A 23,753-nucleotide genomic window follows, 5' to 3' on the forward strand; every position below is an offset into this window, starting at 1 on the left:
CTCGCTGCAAGAACTAAATTGAAACCGAAGGTAATTTATTAATCAATACTATTATTATAGTAGCCGTGAAAATTCTTGTTATATAGTGGCTCAAGTGGTGTTGCTATTTTCATTCTAAACTAAATGTGTGACATCAAGTTCTTTTCAGTTGTACTAAGCAGATAAACCTGACACATACCCTGGATCAGGTTCCATAAAATGCACAATACAGAGCACTACAACATGGCCCATACTTCAACAATGTTAGTTTATTGTTTTTACTACATTCTAAGAATTCCTGTTTTTGGGCATATTTCTGTCAAAAAATTCGCATTGAGTGAGGTTTATGTAAATTAAATCCCTATGTATGTTTATATATAATTTACAGAAATATTTCAATTACCTGTGGGGCAACGTGAAATATAAAATTCCCAAAAAGTAGCTGAAGTCAATAATGTTGAATGTAAAGGCAAACAACTAATCAGTGCGATGTTATTAATACACAATGATTACATTGTATTCTAATATATTAGAGTTCATCGAAATTGCATGTAAGTTCTACTTTTTTTGAACTCCGACAGCAACCATCTTAAACTTTAGGCAACGCATTCTGTTGTTTAAATGATAAAAACAAGTCAGTTCGAAACTGCACAAAACAAATCAAATGCAACTATTCAAGTCTGTACAAGATGTTAAAATGGCTGATGTCTTTCAAACAAAAGTTAATTGATGCTTGACAAGGAGCAATTGCTTTCCATTAAGTTTTGCAATTACAGCTTTTAGACTATTTCAGCCCCTCGGTGGTATTGCCTCGTTATGCAACATAGGAGCACCAGGAAATTATCCTATTAAATACATTTCAAATCATACTTTATAGCAGTCTGTAGGATCTTTCAATCAATACATTGAATGTCACTAATTTATCTGAGAAGCGTATATCTCATAGTCGGCTGAGCTTCGTAGTCGTCTGCTCTGCTCACTAGCAGCTGGGGACTTATCATGGTAACTACATGCTCTAGTATCTAATCTTGTTACTAGTGTCTTGAATAAATGCAAACGTAGACTGTTTAAAGAATTTTTGTATTAATAGCTGATGAAAGGTTAAAAGAATACTTCAGGTTGGCTAAATGTTCGGGTTGAAAAACTCTCGTTCTTTTTACATCAGCTTACGCTGCTTTTTAACCCAGATTATTATTGTTTAGTAGGCAAAGTTTTAAGCTTCTAAATTTTAACTTTTAATCAACAATAAAAAATTTTTATGGTTATAGCTGATCTGCATCAGAAAACGGAACATTATTTATGACTGCAAAACATCAAAGTCGTTATAAAAGAATTTCATTGCAGCAAACAATATTATTTTGATACCTTATACATTATATTATTATGTTGATATTATTGTGCTGAGATTTTGTTCATCAATAAAATTTTGTAATAATATGTTTATCCTATTAATATTAATATTTGTAAGATAAAATCAAATAACTATAAAAATCTGCTATAAATATTTTTTTCTAATTTGCTACAAATTTTAAAAATAGCTTCGCCTAATGCGCCATAACATCGCTACCACTACTTTGTTAGTTTAAATTAGACTTTAGTCTTTAATATCCACTATCTCATCTTGATTTTTCTATTTTAGCAGACAGCAATCACTTGGCAGATCTGCAAATCATGCTAAGCGGTGTCATCCGTCATGATAGGCAGCAGAAATGACAGTGAACATTCACTAACCACGTTACAGAAGATCAGCAACAACTATGCTCCAATTCACGGTTACCTCTCTCTGTTGGTCTGCATCATTGGCAGTGTATTCAACCTGGTGACCATTTTTATCTTCCGGAACAAGCAGATGGTTTCACCTATTAACAGACTTCTGCTAGCAATAGGTAAGCGATGCTGTAAAAGTAGTTGTTCTCATATCTTCCTTCTAGTGATGGCCACCCACCAGTCCACTGAGGTGAATGCCTCTACCCGCAGATTATACGATCATATCAGCAAATCCCACCTACAGTACATGCACTTAGACTATATTGATGTTAGGGTAATTGATGGACATCAGTGAAGGTTCTGGCCCCTCTAGACTCTCAGGTATTGTTAAGGAGTTGTCTCACTTCTCGGCCTTTTAGTTTTGGTATTAAAATTCTAATCAGAAGTTTACCAGCCTCTGTCATTACCTCTGTCATGGCTCCTCTGTCTATATAGCCGCGAGATAGTTCAAAGTTCTGAAGGTTTGTACAAGTTTTTGTAATATTTGATTAGCTTTGAGAATTAAAAATGTTGCATCAAATATTTTAACTGGTGGATGTTCTATTAACCAAAAGTTCTAAAAAATTTCAACATTTAATAGAGCCCGCTATGAGACGTGTTATACTCCAAGACCATCTTTTCTCTACTAAAAGTTTTATATATAGTCTGGATTACTAGTTAGAGCCTCGGAGCACCCCTGATGACAACAACTATTGTAAACATGTAGGTTTATAGCAGTCGATAGCAATAATGGTTTAACTTTCCATCTCAAGTCCTTTAGCAAAACATTTTTAGCAGGATTTATTAAACCTAAGCTATATTCATCCAAATTTATCGCAAACCTTTCATCTTTCCAGCAAGTGTGGTTTGTGCATTTAACTAAAAAGTTGAATCGCAAAAGCGTTTTCTTGCTTAGAGAGAAATCCTTAAACAAACTGTGTAAGTTACTACTGTGCTTCTCAATGGGCTGCTGACATGAAGAGCATCTTGGAAACAGGATTCCTCCTTAGATGACATTAATATGCATAATTGTGTGTACTGCAGTCATGCTGCCAGCAGGGTTATAACGCTGCCGCGGTGAGGTCAAGAAGTTTAGTTCAGACTCTTATCTGCAGATTGTGCCATTCCTATTTGTCATTGCTGCAGTTTCTTCATACCTAATGAAGCACTAAGGCGGAGGGTGTAGAATTGTGAACTGCATCTAGTTTTTGTCACTTCTACTTTTTACGTTTTATACTGCAGATATCTGTTGGTTGCTATAATTACAGGAGGCAGCTTGCTATTAATTCACAACTCTGGGGTTGAGGTTTTAGTAGTTTGAATAGAAGGAAAAACCTTGACTAACCACTAATTAACATCTAATTAGGAGGCACCGTTAGGAATACTAGTACCCTGCCAGTCCAGTGCACAGAAAATCATCAGGTGTAATAACTATGCGCTTAATTATCCCATAAAATTATTAGGCTGTTGATTGGTGCAGTTGGTGGAGTGTTGGTTTACCATGCTGAGAGTTGTAAGTTCGTAACCAGCATAGTGCAATCTTTTATCCCTAAGCTGTAAGCATGGCTTTGAACATACAACTGGACACAGCTCTTATTATAGTAAAAATTGAATAAATTATTCAATTCTCATGAAGTGAACTGCTGTTTCAAAACCTGGTGATTTTCATTTAAAAGAAATAGCAATTCTTTGTTTTAACGGTATTTTTGAATTTTCCATGATCTCCTGTAACGAGTGGTCAAAATGTCATAGTGCCGCAGAGCCCTATAAGTACAAGTCATGGGATTGAAGAAGGGATAGCGTTCATAGTTCAGATTGAGGCATTTGTATTAGACAGCTCAAATACACAGCGTTAACTCAAACCATCGCCATGAGATCAGAATGCTACATATTCTTCCGGAAACAAGACTATATAACAACTCGCCAAAACTGCAGGTAAAGGGTTAGGATTTTATGATTGTAGGGTGTTATGGCTTTCTGATTATAATATTGGATGTTTTTCATTTATCGATGGTCTCTTGTAACGACTTGACCAAGTTGTTAGGCCTTCGCAATGCCGTGGGGCCCCAAGATTACAACTTGCGCTTGCAAACAAATACAAATCCTGCTCAAAAAATCCCGAGAATTCTCACAAACATAGCATTAACGTGAATGCTTAAGAATGTTCCAGGGACAGACCATACAACTTGAGGTAAAGAATATTGATTTTGCTGCGAGCCAATCATCTAGTAGCTGAACTGCTTGACAAATCACAAAGAGGTCAAAACATTTTGTAGTAATTTGAGAAAAAATATAACGCAAGACTAAAATTGTTGCAATAATTATGAGACGAGAAATGGCAAGGAATAGCCTCATGTGTTAGTGGTGGGACAAATTTTAACATTTGGGCCACGATACGACGTTGTTGGACAGCAAATTTGTCTGCCATGTCACTGTTTTGTTATCAACACCATAGAGTAGTTCAACAGGTTTGTCAATGCGAACGCTACACAAGTAGAAGAGAGAAAGCAACTGCGTAGAAGAAAGTTCTATTACAGAGGTCATAAAGCTTCATTAGCTGAGAAAACAAGATGGCTATGCAATGAATTTTAGAATTATGACTAGCAGTTAGATGCTATCCTTACGAGTGATCAATGAACTATATTTAGACTATCTATATTTAGACTCTCTATATTTAGACTATCTATATTTAGACTATCTAGAGCAAGTAACTGGTTGAAGATAAACTTGCATGAAAATTTTGGTAGATCTTATCAGAAAGTCTGAAAGTTTGAGAACATAAAAAGTTGAAAATGATAGAAAAACACTGACACTGTTTAATAAAACCTCAAATTGTGTGCAAGTTCATTTTTAAAGATGTGATTGCGTCAAATTTTAGTTGATTTTAACAAAAAGTATCAATGTTTTTCTATCATTTGAGATGTTGTTTGTTGTTTTAGGCAATCAATATATGATCAATATAATCTTGCTGTCAAGATATCTGAAGAAATCAACTAAAATTGTTCGCGGTAAAAATGTTCAGAAAAAAAGATGTGTCCAAACTTGCCCAAAATGATGTATATAGTGAGACAGCATGTCTCTATCTCTGGTATTCATATCGACTATTGCGATAAAAGTCTACTCCTACGAGGCTCTATTAGCATTAAAAGTCTACTCCTACGAGGCTCTATTAGCATTAAAAGTCTACTCCTACGTGGCTCTATTAGCATTAAAAGTCTACTCCTACGTGGCTCTATTAGCATTAAAAGTCTACTCCTACGTGGCTCTATTAGCATTAAAAGTCTACTCCTACGTGGCTCTATTAGCAATAAAAGTCTACTCCTACGTGGCTCTATTGGCAATAAAAGTCTACTCCTACGAGGCTCTATTAGCATTAAAAGTCTACTCCTACGTGGCTCTATTGGCATTAAAAGTCTACTCCTACGTGGCTCTATTAGCATTAAAAGTCTACTCCTACGTGGCTCTATTAGCATTAAAAGTCTACTCTTACGTGGCTCTATTAGCATTAAAAGTCTACTCTTACGTGGCTCTATTGGCATTAAAAGTCTACTCCTACGAGGCTCTATTAGCATTAAAAGTCTACTCCTACGTGGCTCTATTAGCATTAAAAGTCTACTCCTACGTGGCTCTATTAGCATTAAAAGTCTACTCCTACGTGGCTCTATTAGCATTAAAAGTCTACTCCTACGAGGCTCTATTAGCATTAAAAGTCTACTCCTACGTGGCTCTATTAGCATTAAAAGTCTACTCCTACGTGGCTCTATTAGCATTAAAAGTCTACTCCTACGTGGCTCTATTGGCATTAAAAGTCTACTCCTACGTGGCTCTATTAGCATTAAAAGTCTACTCCTACGTGGCTCTATTAGCATTAAAAGTCTACTCCTACGTGGCTCTATTAGCATTAAAAGTCTACTCCTACGAGGCTCTATTAGCATTAAAAGTCTACTCCTACGTGGCTCTATTAGCATTAAAAGTCTACTCCTACGAGGCTCTATTAGCATTAAAAGTCTACTCCTACGAGGCTCTATTAGCATTAAAAGTCTACTCCTACGTGGCTCTATTAGCAATAAAAGTCTACTCCTACGAGGCTCTATTAGCATTAAAAGTCTACTCCTACGTGGCTCTATTAGCATTAAAAGTCTACTCCTACGTGGCTCTATTAGCATTAAAAGTCTACTCCTACGAGGCTCTATTAGCATTAAAAGTCTACTCCTACGTGGCTCTATTGGCATTAAAAGTCTACTCCTACGTGGCTCTATTAGCATTAAAAGTCTACTCCTACGTGGCTCTATTAGCATTAAAAGTCTACTCCTACGTGGCTCTATTAGCATTAAAAGTCTACTCCTACGAGGCTCTATTAGCATTAAAAGTCTACTCCTACGTGGCTCTATTAGCAATAAAAGTCTACTCCTACGAGGCTCTATTAGCATTAAAAGTCTACTCCTACGTGGCTCTATTAGCATTAAAAGTCTACTCCTACGAGGCTCTATTAGCATTAAAAGTCTACTCCTACGTGGCTCTATTGGCATTAAAAGTCTACTCCTACGTGGCTCTATTAGCATTAAAAGTCTACTCCTACGTGGCTCTATTAGCATTAAAAGTCTACTCCTACGTGGCTCTATTAGCATTAAAAGTCTACTCCTACGAGGCTCTATTAGCATTAAAAGTCTACTCCTACGAGGCTCTATTAGCATTAAAAGTCTACTCCTACGTGGCTCTATTAGCATTAAAAGTCTACTCCTACGAGGCTCTATTAGCATTAAAAGTCTACTCCTACGTGGCTCTATTAGCATTAAAAGTCTACTCCTACGTGGCTCTATTGGCATTAAAAGTCTACTCCTACGAGGCTCTATTAGCATTAAAAGTCTACTCCTACGAGGCTCTATTAGCATTAAAAGTCTACTCCTACGAGGCTCTATTAGCATTAAAAGTCTACTCCTACGAGGCTCTATTAGCATTAAAAGTCTACTCCTACGTGGCTCTATTGGCATTAAAAGTCTACTCCTACGTGGCTCTATTAGCATTAAAAGTCTACTCCTACGTGGCTCTATTAGCATTAAAAGTCTACTCCTACGAGGCTCTATTAGCATTAAAAGTCTACTCCTACGTGGCTCTATTAGCATTAAAAGTCTACTCCTACGAGGCTCTATTAGCATTAAAAGTCTACTCCTACGAGGCTCTATTAGCATTAAAAGTCTACTCCTACGTGGCTCTATTGGCAATAAAAGTCTACTCCTACGAGGCTCTATTAGCATTAAAAGTCTACTCCTACGTGGCTCTATTGGCATTAAAAGTCTACTCCTACGTGGCTCTATTAGCATTAAAAGTCTACTCCTACGTGGCTCTATTGGCATTAAAAGTCTACTCCTACGAGGCTCTATTAGCATTAAAAGTCTACTCCTACGAGGCTCTATTAGCATTAAAAGTCTACTCCTACGAGGCTCTATTAGCATTAAAAGTCTACTCCTACGAGGCTCTATTAGCATTAAAAGTCTACTCCTACGTGGCTCTATTGGCATTAAAAGTCTACTCCTACGTGGCTCTATTAGCATTAAAAGTCTACTCCTACGTGGCTCTATTAGCATTAAAAGTCTACTCCTACGTGGCTCTATTAGCATTAAAAGTCTACTCCTACGTGGCTCTATTAGCATTAAAAGTCTACTCCTACGTGGCTCTATTAGCATTAAAAGTCTACTCCTACGAGGCTCTATTTAGCATTAAAAGTCTACTCCTACGAGGCTCTATTAGCATTAAAAGTCTACTCCTACGTGGCTCTATTAGCATTAAAAGTCTACTCCTACGAGGCTCTATTAGCATTAAAAGTCTACTCCTACGTGGCTCTATTAGCATTAAAAGTCTACTCCTACGTGGCTCTATTGGCATTAAAAGTCTACTCCTACGAGGCTCTATTAGCATTAAAAGTCTACTCCTACGAGGCTCTATTAGCATTAAAAGTCTACTCCTACGAGGCTCTATTAGCATTAAAAGTCTACTCCTACGTGGCTCTATTAGCATTAAAAGTCTACTCCTACGTGGCTCTATTAGCATTAAAAGTCTACTCCTACGAGGCTCTATTAGCATTAAAAGTCTACTCCTACGTGGCTCTATTAGCATTAAAAGTCTACTCCTACGTGGCTCTATTGGCATTAAAAGTCTACTCCTACGAGGCTCTATTAGCATTAAAAGTCTACTCCTACGTGGCTCTATTGGCATTAAAAGTCTACTCCTACGAGGCTCTATTAGCATTAAAAGTCTACTCCTACGAGGCTCTATTGGCATTAAAAGTCTACTCCTACGAGGCTCTATTAGCAATAAAAGTCTACTCCTACGTGGCTCTATTAGCATTAAAAGTCTACTCCTACGAGGCTCTATTAGCATTAAAAGTCTACTCCTACGTGGCTCTATTAGCATTAAAAGTCTACTCCTACGTGGCTCTATTAGCATTAAAAGTCTACTCCTACGTGGCTCTATTGGCATTAAAAGTCTACTCCTACGAGGCTCTATTAGCATTAAAAGTCTACTCCTACGTGGCTCTATTGGCATTAAAAGTCTACTCCTACGAGGCTCTATTAGCATTAAAAGTCTACTCCTACGAGGCTCTATTGGCATTAAAAGTCTACTCCTACGAGGCTCTATTAGCAATAAAAGTCTACTCCTAACGTGGCTCTATTAGCATTAAAAGTCTACTCCTACGAGGCTCTATTAGCAATAAAAGTCTACTCCTACGAGGCTCTATTAGCAATAAAAGTCTACTCCTACGTGGCTCTATTAGCATTAAAAGTCTACTCTTACGTGGCTCTATTAGCATTAAAAGTCTACTCCTACGAGGCTCTATTAGCATTAAAAGTCTACTCCTACGTGGCTCTATTAGCATTAAAAGTCTACTCCTACGAGGCTCTATTAGCATTAAAAGTCTACTCCTACGTGGCTCTATTAGCATTAAAAGTCTACTCCTACGTGGCTCTATTAGCAATAAAAGTCTACTCCTACGTGGCTCTATTAGCATTAAAAGTCTACTCCTACGTGGCTCTATTGGCATTAAAAGTCTACTCCTACGAGGCTCTATTAGCATTAAAAGTCTACTCCTACGTGGCTCTATTAGCATTAAAAGTCTACTCCTACGAGGCTCTATTAGCATTAAAAGTCTACTCCTACGTGGCTCTATTAGCATTAAAAGTCTACTCCTACGTGGCTCTATTAGCAATAAAAGTCTACTCCTACGTGGCTCTATTAGCATTAAAAGTCTACTCCTACGAGGCTCTATAGCATTAAAAGTCTACTCCTACGTGGCTCTATTGGCAATAAAAGTCTACTCCTACGAGGCTCTATTAGCATTAAAAGTCTACTCCTACGTGGCTCTATTAGCATTAAAAGTCTACTCCTACGTGGCTCTATTAGCATTAAAAGTCTACTCCTACGTGGCTCTATTAGCATTAAAAGTCTACTCCTACGTGGCTCTATTAGCATTAAAAGTCTACTCCTACGTGGCTCTATTAGCATTAAAAGTCTACTCCTACGAGGCTCTATTAGCATTAAAAGTCTACTCCTACGTGGCTCTATTAGCATTAAAAGTCTACTCCTACGTGGCTCTATTAGCAATAAAAGTCTACTCCTACGTGGCTCTATTAGCATTAAAAGTCTACTCCTACGAGGCTCTATTAGCATTAAAAGTCTACTCCTACGTGGCTCTATTGGCAATAAAAGTCTACTCCTACGAGGCTCTATTAGCATTAAAAGTCTACTCCTACGTGGCTCTATTAGCATTAAAAGTCTACTCCTACGTGGCTCTATTAGCATTAAAAGTCTACTCCTACGTGGCTCTATTAGCATTAAAAGTCTACTCCTACGTGGCTCTATTAGCATTAAAAGTCTACTCCTACGTGGCTCTATTAGCATTAAAAGTCTACTCCTACGAGGCTCTATTAGCAATAAAAGTCTACTCCTACGTGGCTCTATTAGCATTAAAAGTCTACTCCTACGTGGCTCTATTAGCATTAAAAGTCTACTCCTACGTGGCTCTATTAGCATTAAAAGTCTACTCCTACGTGGCTCTATTAGCATTAAAAGTCTACTCCTACGTGGCTCTATTAGCAATAAAAGTCTACTCCTACGAGGCTCTATTAGCATTAAAAGTCTACTCCTACGAGGCTCTATTAGCAATAAAAGTCTACTCCTACGTGGCTCTATTGGCATATTTTTTATTTTGTATTTGCTCATGTTGGCTAGAATAAAATTCTAGCGGATCTGCTGCTTGAGAGGAATTCTCCATGCTTTAAACTGGTCGTGCTTTGTTAGTTTCGCATTAGTTTCAATTTTCAAAAACCATGCCATTGGCTCTATTCAAGGACTTTGACTTTTATAGGCATAAAATTCTTGGCATAGAGTTTTTTTAATATGAAAATAGTGTTACATTTAAATCTTCTGGCATTACTAAAATAAACTTCTAGCTCAATTCTGAACAGTAAAAAGACAGTATAAGAATACCGGTAGAGGTCAAGGCTGCTATCATGGCTATCATGGCCGCTGTCAATTATGTACTCAACATGTTATTGGTCGATTTTATGAGTGTGAGCAGTGAGCGATAAGGGAAGTCTATGTCACTGTCTATGCTTATTGATACAACTATCGTAACAGCACTCAAGGATCCTCTAGTTTAAAACTTTGAACTTTCCTTTAAATGTCAAAAGTTGAGGCTTTTCTCAAATCAATCACGAGCACTTTAAGGGGAGCACTCATGGCAAACTATTGGGTTAGCACGCTGCACTTAATAATGAGGGCTGTACTCAAATGAGTTACATGTATGTAAGACAACCTTTTCCGCCTCTTAGCTGCAGTTCGGGTCCGCTCAACTCCACTTAGATCATGACTTGAAGAAAAACTTTCACAAAAAGAAAGTTTTCTCAGAAAGTATTAGTATTTTTCTATCACTTGCAATTGTTTTTAATGTTGGAGGCGATCTGACTGCCAGAATGGTTCAAGATTCAAATTGATCAAACTTGATCATGAATAAAATGCTCAAAACAAGCGAAAGTGCAATTATGGTGTCGATAGTCACAAAGAGATACTGACAAAATAGAGACAGGTAAAGCTGTAACTTGAATGCAATAGCCGATATCAACTATCGCAACGATAAAAATTAGTGATGTCATGTCGACACGTTATTTTCATCTGAGCGTTTTAGTTGCGATCAAGTTTTATCAATTTTAATCTTGAAACATCCTGGCAGTCAGATCACCTCAAACGTCCAAAACAATCGCAAATGATAGAAAATACCGATACTTTCTGATAAAATCTACAAAAACTTGTGTGAATTCATATTTAGAAAATTTAGATCAAGACTTAAAATATTTAAACTACAGAATTAGAATATTTGGGTCATGAATTAAAATTAGGTCATGATTTAAAATATTTAGGTCCCGGCTTATAATATTTCTTGTATTACTTAAATAATCACTGTTTTTAAAGGCTTTGTGAAAACTCATCCCCTAAATTTATCTTTAACAAGAATATTTTTCAAAAATAATTCTTTTAGCCGACAAGTTTTTTACAAGTTTCATGATGAACAAACAAGCTGGTAAGGAATCATAACGAATGCTCAAGAAGCGTTTCAAACTTGTCATCCTAATGTTATCAACTAAAAACGTTTTTCGTTACTTTTAAAACACTCATGTTAGTATCTCAGTCTGCTCTCTGTCTATTGAATTTGATAATGGTTGAAGAACTGTTGTGGGTTTGTCATCAACTGTGCAAAATCAATATTAGCCAATTTGTTAGCATTTGTTAAAAATCTACATAGAAAGAAAACATGATCAAAGCATGACTTAGAAGAATGATAAAAGAATTGGAGTTGTCTGTTCATTAAAATAGAACGCTTGTTGGAAGAAGGTTCATCATCAAGGCTTTTCAACCCTCCATTTCAAGTTGATGATTATCATTTGACTGACTAAAATGGTTGACCACCAACAAGTAATTAGCATTTTTCCATTTTTCATAAATTTTGCCATTTCTATTTTCTCCATTTCTCATTTCCATATCTTCAAGCCTTGGTTCTGTCTTACTTCTCTAAAAATGAATCGCAATTTTTCCCAGATAGTCGACGTTATTCTCAACCGTCTGAAGTCTTTTATCTTAACATTTTTAACAATCATTCTGAGGTCAAATGTTTAAAGACTAAAACCTCTCTCTGTATCTGTATTATTGGCCGCGGGCCATCCTTCTGTTTGCTTTTTTGCCACAAAACAATCTATACTCTCTGATTGGCACAATTACTGCAAAGCTTCAGAAGGTGTGAAGTGTGTGAAATGGGTTAAGTGTCAGTCTAATAAGCTGCATGTAGATGTAATGTGTTTGAGTCTCATGTTAGTCGTCTCAGTAACTGGCCTGTACAGAAGTTTGGGATTGCACGAAAGGTGGCCATTTAAAACAACTGCTATTGTACGAGGTTTGACATCCATACTGCGCTTTATCATTCCTAAAAATTTAACATTGATTGAAAAGTCACTTTTTATTAACATTGAATCTGTGAGACTAATTGAAAAGATTTCAGATTAACGTAATTACATGTATAACAGAAATTATAATCTACCCAATGAGAACAAATCAAATACATGTATATGTATGATTTACTTTTTATTCTAGCCTGAGACGTTTTCTCTGTGCTTGAAACTGTTTGCTTCTCGTCAACGCACACCATAAGCCTTTGGATTAATTTTAATTTGCCTTGTCATCACCTCTATCATTGAGATACATTGACCTTGACTTAGATAAGACAGAATTATTAAGTGCAGTAATCCGTCCTACTTTGGTGGGGCTGTATTCCAGACCTAACGGAGTGACCAGAATCTCTAAGAAATTAAAGCTAGATTGTTTCAAGTATGAGCCATAAGTTTTACACTTGAGAGCACTTAAACAGATTTCTAAACTTTTGCAGTTATTATACATGTAAGCACATGTATTTACCTATACATGCACTTACATGTACATGTAAGTACATGTGTATGTCCACATTGTCTACATCCAGTTTTAAATGTACTTACATGTACATGTACTTACATGTATAGGTAAGTACATGTGCATGTACTAAAATATGTAAGAGGTTAATAAGAACTGGGATGAGAATCAGAGGTGCATCGATATTCTTAATCCCATCAGTGTCAAGATAGCCCACTGATACACAGTGCTAATTGACAATTCTCTGTAGACGAAGAAGGGGCAGGCAAATTCTATTCTATAGTTAAAGGCAGTCTCAAGCTATTGATGGAAGAGATTCTCATTTTGTTGCTGACATCAATGATGTACAATCCTACAAGGGTTTATACCATTGCTGACATCAACCAGCTGATTACCAGGAGAGTTTCATATCAAAAGACTGTGCTCTCTTATTTATGCCTTAGTGACAAGGTTGACAGCGTATTGCTATACATATCTAGATGAAGGCTACAGCTGGCAGAGAGAAACCTCTGACGCAACACAATGCAAACATACAGCACTATACTGTACACTGTACTGACCCTTCAATTTATTTATTACAAAACTAGAATACGACTGTTAAACATAACTTATCATTATTAAATGAATGAAAATGAAGAAACTTGAATGGCCATGATTTTGTAAAACTCACAGTACAGCAAAGTGGCGATAGTTAAAACCGTGATGTACAATTTAGGAATTATTACTGTATGGTTGCTTCATAAGTTGCAGTTGGTACCACAGTTAAAATTTATGGTACAGCTGTGTTGATCTGTGAAATTATTTAGATAAGCTAGGTTGTGATTAGCCAATTAAGTTTTTGAAAGAATACAACTGATGCCATGACTGACTATTTAATGACATTTTGATCTACGACTAGCCCGATCAACTAGTTCTTCGGTCTATTTCTATTGACTACATTTTTGTTCAACTAAAGTTCTCATTAATAATTGGTCTTCAATAAAATTTAATCATTGGAACATCTCTGGTATTATAATTTTTAAAAATAACTTGTGTTATTGGTTCTACTAATAATAATATGTAAAAGAGGGAGTTGTTAGAGTCAGATGACCTTTATGGTTTGATATATATAAAGGTCATCGGGGCAGAAAAAGTCCCAACTATCTATTGTTTCCTTAACTTGAAACCCGTTTCAAAGAATTTGAGTTGATTTCAGATTTATCAAGAAGTAACCCCTGCACAATTGCCATCACTCAAGTCTATTGGCACAACTTCTTTCCAGATTCAGAGTTTCATCAAGATAAATATTTGCTCAATGTACAGACCAGCCATGCAAACTTTCAGGCTCTAGCAGTCTTCTCAATAGATCTCTTTTAACCTTGTTCAGTTTTAATTTCATTTTCAAGATTTATTCCCTCTCCGCTGTATGTATGGCACATAACTCCGAACCAAATATTCTCAACCTTTGGCTGAGTTATGATATTGAAATACAGTAGGAGTTAAATAGATATTAACTTTATTTGCACTGGTCAAGGTCGTTTAAAGCAAATTATACCATGAGACAAAACACAAAAAATAGTAAAGTAAATTATTTGTATTGGAAAAAAGCTCTTTTTGCATAACGCTGTTCTGTAACGTAAATTGGCAAGGTGTTGGTGTCTGGTGTAAAGTGTAATAGATTGATAAGGTATACAGTGTAGCAGATTAGAGATATGATTTGAGTATTCTAAACATCAAATATCTAAAACACATTCAGCTCCTTAACATTGAGGGCATTTAGAAGCAGGTCATAACTGTCCATATCAGGTAGCATAACCCTAAAGCATAATATCTGAAAGCGGTATTTTTCTCTATCAGTTTTCAGTACAAAGGGATATCGGCTTCAAGCAGCGTAAGACAAAATGGACAATATACGGCTCTGGTAAAAGAGTAATAGGCCTTTTGTTTTACACCTATCTTTCTGAGCTGAGCTGAACTAGAGCATGAGTTGCTGGTCTATTTTTGAGGTAATAAAATCGACATGGCGTGAAAATCCTAAATGATTGTCCATTTGTACTCCCAAAAGTCTAACACTGTCAGTATTCTTATATTCATGGTATTTATGCTGGTCTACACCAAGTTCTCTCTCAAACCAAACCTGAATGTTTCAGAACTTCCTGCTTATTCAGAAGCTTCCTTTTTACTTTCGTTTGCATCTTGTCAGCGTGCTGCCACTTTCCTAGTGCATTGACTGAAGTCTAATTTCTTGTCTCATGCTAAGAGTTGACATGACACCTGATAAGAGTGTCAGGGCATCACTCGTAATTAATTGTACTAGTACAGATAGCTGCATGCAAAGCTTTAATACTATGAGATGTAATTAATAACAAGACCTACGATAGGCTAAGATCCACAACAGTTGATGTCAAATGTCTCTACTGATTCAATTGTCTAAGATAGGCTAAGATCCACCGCTGTTTATGCCAAATGTCCTATTGATTCAATCGTCCAAGGTAGACTAAGATTCGCCGCTGTTTATGCCAAATGTTCTTAATGCTCAATTCAGATTATTAGGCTTTACATAGTTTAGTTTAAAAATAATCTCATCATTTTACTTGTGAAAGTAGGGATGACCTGTCACTCACTAATCATGTATCAAGTGGTCATTGCATGTCCAATAGCACTATTTTTATGACCTAGACACCTGCTGACACCTCATAAATCACATCCTTTTAGCTTAATAAACTCAGCATAGATGAGTCAAACACTGTGCAGGCTTCAAATGATTCAGAAGACACAAATTTCCTTAAAACTTTTTGAACTCACAACTCCTGCATGTGTCATGTCGTGTGCCTAAAATGTTTTGTCTATTTCTGGTTAGGTGCAAAGGCTTGAATCAAGAAATACAAGTTACATCAAATAGTATCACATTCTATTAAAAGCAGATATTGGAAATCTTGCGAAATTAAATAACACAAGAAGCAGGCATTACAATAGATACAATTTGGCGTATCTTTAGATGGTGAGGGTCTCTAGCAAAACAAATGTCAGAGCTTGATTTATAACAAATTACATCTAAGTTTTCAGTTATTAACTATTGAAACAGCTACCAAAATCATTTTCTGTATCAATGAAGTCCGAGATAGTATTTTCTAAACTTGAAGTTGATGTTACCTTTGATAGAGGACAGTCAATCTTTGAAGGAGCTATGAATGCTATTCATTGCTCTATGCGGACCACAGGAATTCTGCTTTTATTCACGATGGCAAAGTCAGCGCTGTTTTATAGTTTACAAGTTTTTCATTACGATGTTCGTTTTCCAGGAGAATGCAACTTTATATTTGGAGTTATCTTAACATGACAGCTAACTTTCATCTGTGTTGTTCCCATACAATAACAAAATGCTTTTAAAACAGTTGTTTAGATTTCATCGAGTGAATTGTTTTTAGAGTAAGATTGCTGCTTCAATAAATAATGATTTGCTTTCACCCTTATAAGGTATGATAGGACATTTATCATATTATTTTGTAAATAGTTTGAACTTGCTTATTGCAGCTGCCGTCAACCTCCTCATTATGCTGTCTTATATACCATTTGCGCTCCTCTTCTTCATCATCTACGGCCAAGAAGAAAGCCAAAAAAGAAACACATACAGTGCCATCTGCTACCTGCTCTTCCACGTACTTTGGACTAATACCTTTCACTCAACGAGTGTTTGGTTGACCTTGTCAGTCGCCCTCTTCAGATTCATACACCTGACCTTGAGAGATGGAAAGAATCGATGTGACCTTTCTAAAGCCAACTTAACAATATTTTTATCGATTGTTGGAGCGATACTTATAAACATACCACAGACGCTGGTTTACAGCATCAAACGATATGACGATGAAGAGAAAAACACTTCCTGGTATTATCTCAGCACAGACAATGACAAGTATGGTGATCATGCGAATATCAATTTGGTACAGTTTGCTCTGTTAGCTTTGCTTGTAAAAATAACTCCATGTATACTGCTCGTTGTATTGTCTATTATACTTATTCGTATCATACACTCGGCTCATAGAAAGTACACCGCTATGCAGAGAAGAAGGCCATCGTCTATCAAGTACACCACGTCACCGAATGAAGAGAGACGACAGAGGCAAACCAATCAGACTACGCAAATGCTGATTGCTATTATTCTTGTATTTGTTGTTATCGAGCTGCCTCAAGGCATTCTGTTTGTGCTGAGTGGCCTCCTAGTCGACTTCTTTGACGATATTTATTGGCCGCTTGGAAACTTTTGGGACCTGCTGACGATCATCGGCTGCTGCATAAACTTTTTCCTCTACTGTAGAATGAGCTCCCAGTTCTGTCAGCTTCTTCTTTCAATTCTGAGATCCATCAGTTTCCGTACTGAGCAAAACCATGATACGGTCTCAACCGATCTATAGCTAAACTAGAACTCTTCTTGTTAGCTGTAATAACTGGAGTTGTATTCTCATAAATATCAATTTGTATGTACTAGTGTGCTGAGCTGATTGTACAGTTATATGGGAAAAAGTCCCTCTTATATTAGTCAGACAGCTTGATGCCAATATGGCTTTAAAAATCTTGAGGAAAAGCGGTTGCTACTCTTGTTAAAAGCTGAATATAGAATGTTTACAAGCATAATATTATTTTGGTAGTCTATCGTAGTGCCCTAATAACTAACTTTACAGCTCATGACTATTTCAATTGAAAAATAGTCTATCTTGAATAATCACTGTCTTGTGTAAGTCATGATTTATGAGTAGAAAAAGTACAAAAATCTTACGTGGTGCCAATAATTTCTCGTTATTATGTTGTATTGCTAAAATGTCTAACTTTTATAATATTAATAATGAATAAGATAAAAATATCAGCATAGGCAAAGCTCAAGCCATATTATTATTCACAAGTAGTTTATGGTCATAAATGCAGAGTTGTTTTCTCTTTCATTACTATTCTTTGAATGTATTTTGTGCGCTTGTTCCAGTGGTGCCTAAGATGATGGTTTTTAGTTTGTTTTCATCCAAATTATGTTTCTTTGGATTAGTCGAGACTTAAAGCATTCCATTTTTCAATACAGAGCCAATATAATTAGTCTGTCATTACCACCATCTCTCTATTAAAAGCTGCCAAGTAATAACTAATACTTATATTACTCAACTCAGAGATGCGGGCTGAATTTGATTGGCATGACCATCACAAACTGATTCATGGATGTTAGACAATGATGCAAGTTTATGAAAGAGAGAAAATGTAGTATGAATAAAGATGTTTTGAAAATAAAAATAACTTAGAACGCTGTATTTATGCTCAGTTACCATTTTGTACTTGACAAGGGTATTTGAAAAACTATATAGGGTTTACTCTAAACTGTTTTACTGTTGTTAATTAGTTATACCCTTAGCAGTTCTTTATCTTTAGCCTCAGTTCTTCATCTCAAGCTATACAAATCGAACTAAAGTGACACTTCAATGTAACTTATTGTAATATGCCAAACTTAATATGATATATATATACATATATAATAGCTAAAAGCAGGCGCAAAAACACATAAAAAGAGAACTCTACACTAAAAACCTAAAAGATAATTAGTGGAGTATGAATTATTTGAAAGAGATTTTAGTACAACCGCGTCTGATGAGTGCTCCGCACAAAACAAGGTTGTAGCGCAAATACTAAAAGTTTACTTTCTTCTTAATATTTTTCAAATATATATATATATAAAAATAAAAAAAATTGTTTCCTCACCCCGGATACCCCGTATGGGTGGTAAATTCTGCTCTAACTCGGGTCTCCTACCAGAGACCTGGGAGTTTGAGCACTCGTCTCAAGATCTTAGCTGTTCCCAATAGCGCACTTTTCTGCAACTCACCTGAGTTGATTGTTGTTGGTATTTGGGCAAGCCACATTTTATGCGCCGGTGTTATTGCGCCCAGTGCCCCAATGACTACTGGGATTACGGTTGTTCTTACATTCCAGCATTTTTCAATTTCTTCTCCAAGAGGGAGATATTTTTCTACCTTTTCTTTTTCTTTGCTGGCTATATTGTAGTCATTGGGTACTGCTATATCTATTATAGTAGCTCTCTTGTTCTCCTTGTCCACCACCACTATATCTGGTTGGTTTGCTAGGACATGCTTGTCAGTTTGGATGTAGAAGTCTCAGAGGATCTTAGTGCGGTCATTTTCATTGACCTTACCAGGAGCTTCCCACCAGCGTTGTGGTTTATTAAGGCCATACTCATCACATAGACTTCTATACACAATACCTGCGACATGATTATGCCGCTCAGTGTATGCGTTCCCTGCTAGCTGTCTGCATCCACTGATGATGTGTTGGATGGTCTCAGGTGCATCTTTGCACAGTCTGCATCTAGGATCGTCTCTAGTGTGATAGATTTTCGTTTGGAGTTGCCTTGTTGGGAGCACTTGCTCCTGGGCTGCCATGATTAGCGACTCTGTATTGGCCGTTAGGTTTCCTTTGTTCAGCCACATATATGTCTGGTGAAGATCGCCAACCTTAGATATTTGTTGGTGGTAAGCACCATGAAGAGGTTTCGTATGCCAGTCAATTTCCTCATCATCAGGGCGTGTATATATATATATATATATATATATATATATATATATATATATATATATATATATATATATATATATATATATATATATATATATATATATATATATATATATATATATATATATAATACACTTGGACATAAGTATTTGTTTTTCTATGTTTTTTTCTTTCACAGTTTTTCAGACGTTCTGATTTAAGTGACTATATTTATACATCTACCAGGATAAAAAAACAAACCAGTAATATAACCGCTGCAATTAAGCTGATTACATGTGACATGAATACACAAACCATATGAGATAGATTGATAGACAGAATAAGCTTCAAGAAAAGCTTAACCAGGCAATTATAGAGATTTCAACTGATACCTCTTCATCGTTGTTTGCCATTACTATTTGTTACCATAGTAACATGGTCTTTTCACTCTCTTCTCTGTTTTCTGTAGTTGTAAAACTTATATAAATATACTTAAAAGAGACGATTCAGAGACTTTTTTGTAATCACAGTTTTCTTCATCTAAGGGGACATTTGTATAACTACAAAGATACAAATTAACCCTTTAAAACAAGAATTGCAATTAAACTGACATGTACGTCATCTGAGATAGAATTGATAGATAGGTATGGGAAATGCAAAGAGATGAAGAGGCAGAACAACAGAAAGTTCAGCTAGTGTAAATACAAAGAGAATTACCACAATGGTTTAACATGTTAGGCTTAAGTGGTCTGCAAAGTTTAAGGTCGTTCTTGCGTGCAAAGTTCAACATCGGAGCAGTTAAAAAATTTATTGTTGATTCATCTGATGATAAATTAAAACGCCTACAGATGTTCAAGCAAGTTCATTTACAACTGCGTATGTAAGTATATTTACAACTGCGTATGTAAGTATATTTACAACTGCGTATGTAAGTATATTTACAACTGCGTAAGTAAGTATATTTACAACTGTGTATGTAAGTATATTTACAACTTTGTAAGTATATTTACAACTGCGTAAGTAAGTATATTTACAACTGCGTAAGTAAGTATATTTACAACTGCGTATGTAAGTATATTTACAACTGCGTATGTAAGTATATTTACAACTGCATATGTGAGTATATTTACAACTGCGTATGCAAGTATATTTACAACAGCGTATGTAAGTATATTTACAACTGCGTATGTAAGTATATTTACAACTGCGTATGTAAGTATATTTACAGCTGCGTATGTAAGTGTAATCACAACTGCGGGTGTAAGTATATTTACACCTGCGTATGTAAGCATATTTACAGCTGCGTATGTAAGTGTAATCACAACTGCGTATGTAAGTATATTTACAACTGCGTATGTAAGTATATTTACAGCTGCGTATGTAAGTGTAATCACAACTGCGGGTGTAAGTATATTTACACCTGCGTATGTAAGCATATTTACAACTGTGTATGTAAGTATATTTACAACTGCGTATGTAAGTATGTTTACAGTTGTTTAGACCAGCTTGTTGTCACATTTTTGGTAATATTGAGCTTTGCAATTTTATACAAAAGCTGTTTTGCTATTATGACTCTCTATGATGTGTGTGAAGATTAGAAGCATTCTTGAGAATACACCCACTTTTTCATCAGTAATCTTGTTGTAAAGCCGTAAGCACGGATTAAATTGTTTGTTTATCAAAACATAATCAAATCAATATACATACTATAATGTATATTGACTTAATTACATACAGATATTGCGTGTTAATACCGAAGACAAACAATTTATTTTTGTAGAATCAACACAACTTATACCAATCCAATATCAGTTTGACAAGCAGCCAAAAACACTATTACTGTTGCTACCACAATTTTGACCACTGCTTTATACAGTAGTAGCACTATTAGCTACAAAATACTATAAAAAAGTTATTTGTTTTCGGTAAGAGATTAATTTAATTGATGTGGAAGTTATTTAACCTTATTTATGATATCATGTGATAAGTCATGCTCAATCTATATATATATATACATGTACATGTACATGTATATATATACATGTACATATATTTTTTTTTCCAATTTATATATATATATAAATTGGAAAATTAAATAGTTCACTTATCTTTTTTTCAGCTACTGACAGTTTTCTGCTAGTGCATTCTTCAGGCTGTAGACTTCAACCTGTTGAGGTCTACAGCCTGAAGTCTACAGTATATATATCTATATATAAATCTCAGTGTTTGTCTTTTTGTCCTTTCATTAAACCCTGTGTCTAGTTGTAGCAATTAAAATCTAACAAAGAAAAATCAGCACGGCACTGGATTTGAGCTCTCGACCTCCATATCTAGAAGCAGCGATCTTAACCATAAAGCCATACGGAATACACTATATTTATTGAGCAAATAATCATCACATTGGTTACGATGCTCACATCCAAGCGCTTTCTTGGGGTTAATAACTAGCACTGTTGACCGTGACGAGGGTATTGTTTTAGTAAAGATTTTAATAGATTTAGCTTTTCAGGTAAGTTACTCAAATTCATTAGGTAATTATTCTATCACCCTTCAACGCCGAACGTTCGGTTAGTCTTTACATAAAGGCAAGTAATATTTGATATAAAAAAATCAAGTAGCTGTAAGATCTTACTACTTCTGGTGATGCTAATCCATTAACCCTACCCCTTGTTTCATACAGTTTTAATACTTTGATTTTAATAATTTCCAAAACGTTTTATTTTACTCTTTTATCTCAATTAAAATATTTTGAGTGCTATTATAATACATCGTCAATTGGCCATTAATTATCAGGCTGCTTTAATGCTGAAGTTCTATCCGTAATATTTAGCATATAAAATATATTTGAAGGCATGCATTTATGTTTGTATGAGGCTACAGATTATTCTGGAAGCTTGAAAATAAAACTCGTGACAAACCCACATGAAAGACTTGATGTCACATTTTTTTCTTTAAATTATGCTTAAATGGTACATTATGAAAAACATTTATTTTTAATATAATATTGATGGTAAATAAAGTTTAAAAAATACTGTGCTTATCAATATGGCGTTAAGAGATTGGTATACCCGACCATCTCCTAACAGAACTTTTGATGGACCATTGTTACTTAACAAGAGATTTTAGCTGAAGGAAATTGCTTTGAGCAAGTCTTAAATATTGTCAAGTAAATTGCTACTTTATTCACCCTACCTGTATAAACAGACGTTGACATGCGACAGGTGAAAATGCTGGCAATCATCAAGTGAAAAATTTAGAAAATAACGTTAGATATAACTTATAAAAATAGAAAAACAAATGGTTAACGGCAATAACAAGTGACAGATAGACTACTAGACTACCTGACTTAGGGTGACACATGTGACAGAGTGACAGATGTGTCACAGTGCCAGAGTGAAAGAATGACAGAGTGACAGGTGAACCACCCTTAGCAGACTGAATACCAAGATTTGATAGAACAGGAAGATAAAAGCACATGAGGGGTGTGTGATGAGCTAAACACGCATTGAAAGAAGAATATGCTGAAAGAAAGAGAGGACATGCTGGGGTCTGCAGTCAAATCTTGGGCACCAGCCCAAGCTGAGCATATGCAGATGAATATGATATTATTATGAAAATCTGTACTGATAAAGTTCGCTTTACGTCTGCACGTGCCTGTCTGTTAGTCTGCATAACTGATTTGTGTTTTCACATTTTTGGCCCGATTTCATCAAAAATTCACATGCAAATGCCCGTAACTTCTGCCAGATCACCAAAAATGACTCGATTTAAAACTCCATCTCACAAGAAGCCTCGTAAACACCCACTTGCTAGCTATCTACTTGAAAGTCAAAAGAATTCCTTAGACTTACAGTTAATTATACATATATACTACTGCCAAACTTACATATACTTAAACACTTTCCAAAATGCAATAATTTTTTAATCACAGAAAGTTGTTTTACTAGATAACAAATGATCACGTGTTTAGATTTAGATGACATCGTTAAAATTAATGTAAGGGACGTTAGTTAAACTAACTTTGTTTATCTGATCTAATAACAAACTATTAAATAACACACAAAATAAAAGTGCAAACATAAAATTTAGTTTATAGGTTTTTTAAATTTTTTGTTGAGATTATAAAAACAAATGCTGTTTGAACAATCTTCTATAATAAGAAAGACAACTCCCTATAAAAAACACAACATCTTACTTTATTCTCTCAAGGATTTCTTTGAATTGCATAAAAAGGTGACTGTTTAATCATGATTTACTTACAATTGTGTCTGACGACATGCTAATCTTTAAGCCTTTCTTAGTGCAAGTTTAAACAAACTAGAACAAGTTGGCATTGCTTAAGTTCATTCAAAAGATTCGACTTAATAGCGAGGCTCACTGGCACCGCAGACAATTCTGTCTATCAAGGTGGAATGATGTGTCACTTCCTGCCTTCCGGTTCTGCCATACAAGAAGTTAATTTGATATTTAATATTTCATTCAGCACAACAGAAGCTTGCCAAATGTTTTAAAACCAGTAAGTAACACTAAATCAAATAAACCAATAACTGTGC

At 35.6% G+C, this 23,753-nt stretch overlaps 1 protein-coding gene across 1 annotated transcript; it reads left to right on the plus strand.

The window, feature by feature from the left end:
- The first annotated feature begins 1,672 nt into the window (after positions 1-1,672).
- On the plus strand, positions 1,673-17,066 carry LOC137400905 (G-protein coupled receptor dmsr-1-like). The gene is made up of 2 exons (XM_068087245.1): positions 1,673-1,865; positions 16,189-17,066. Exons 1-2 carry the CDS (start codon positions 1,673-1,675, stop codon positions 17,064-17,066), a joined length of 1,071 nt encoding a protein of 356 aa, XP_067943346.1.
- The last annotated feature ends 6,687 nt before the right edge of the window (positions 17,067-23,753 follow it).

Source organism: Watersipora subatra, chromosome 7 (assembly GCF_963576615.1).
Source record: "Watersipora subatra chromosome 7, tzWatSuba1.1, whole genome shotgun sequence".
Lineage (NCBI taxonomy): Eukaryota > Metazoa > Bryozoa > Gymnolaemata > Cheilostomatida > Watersiporidae > Watersipora > Watersipora subatra.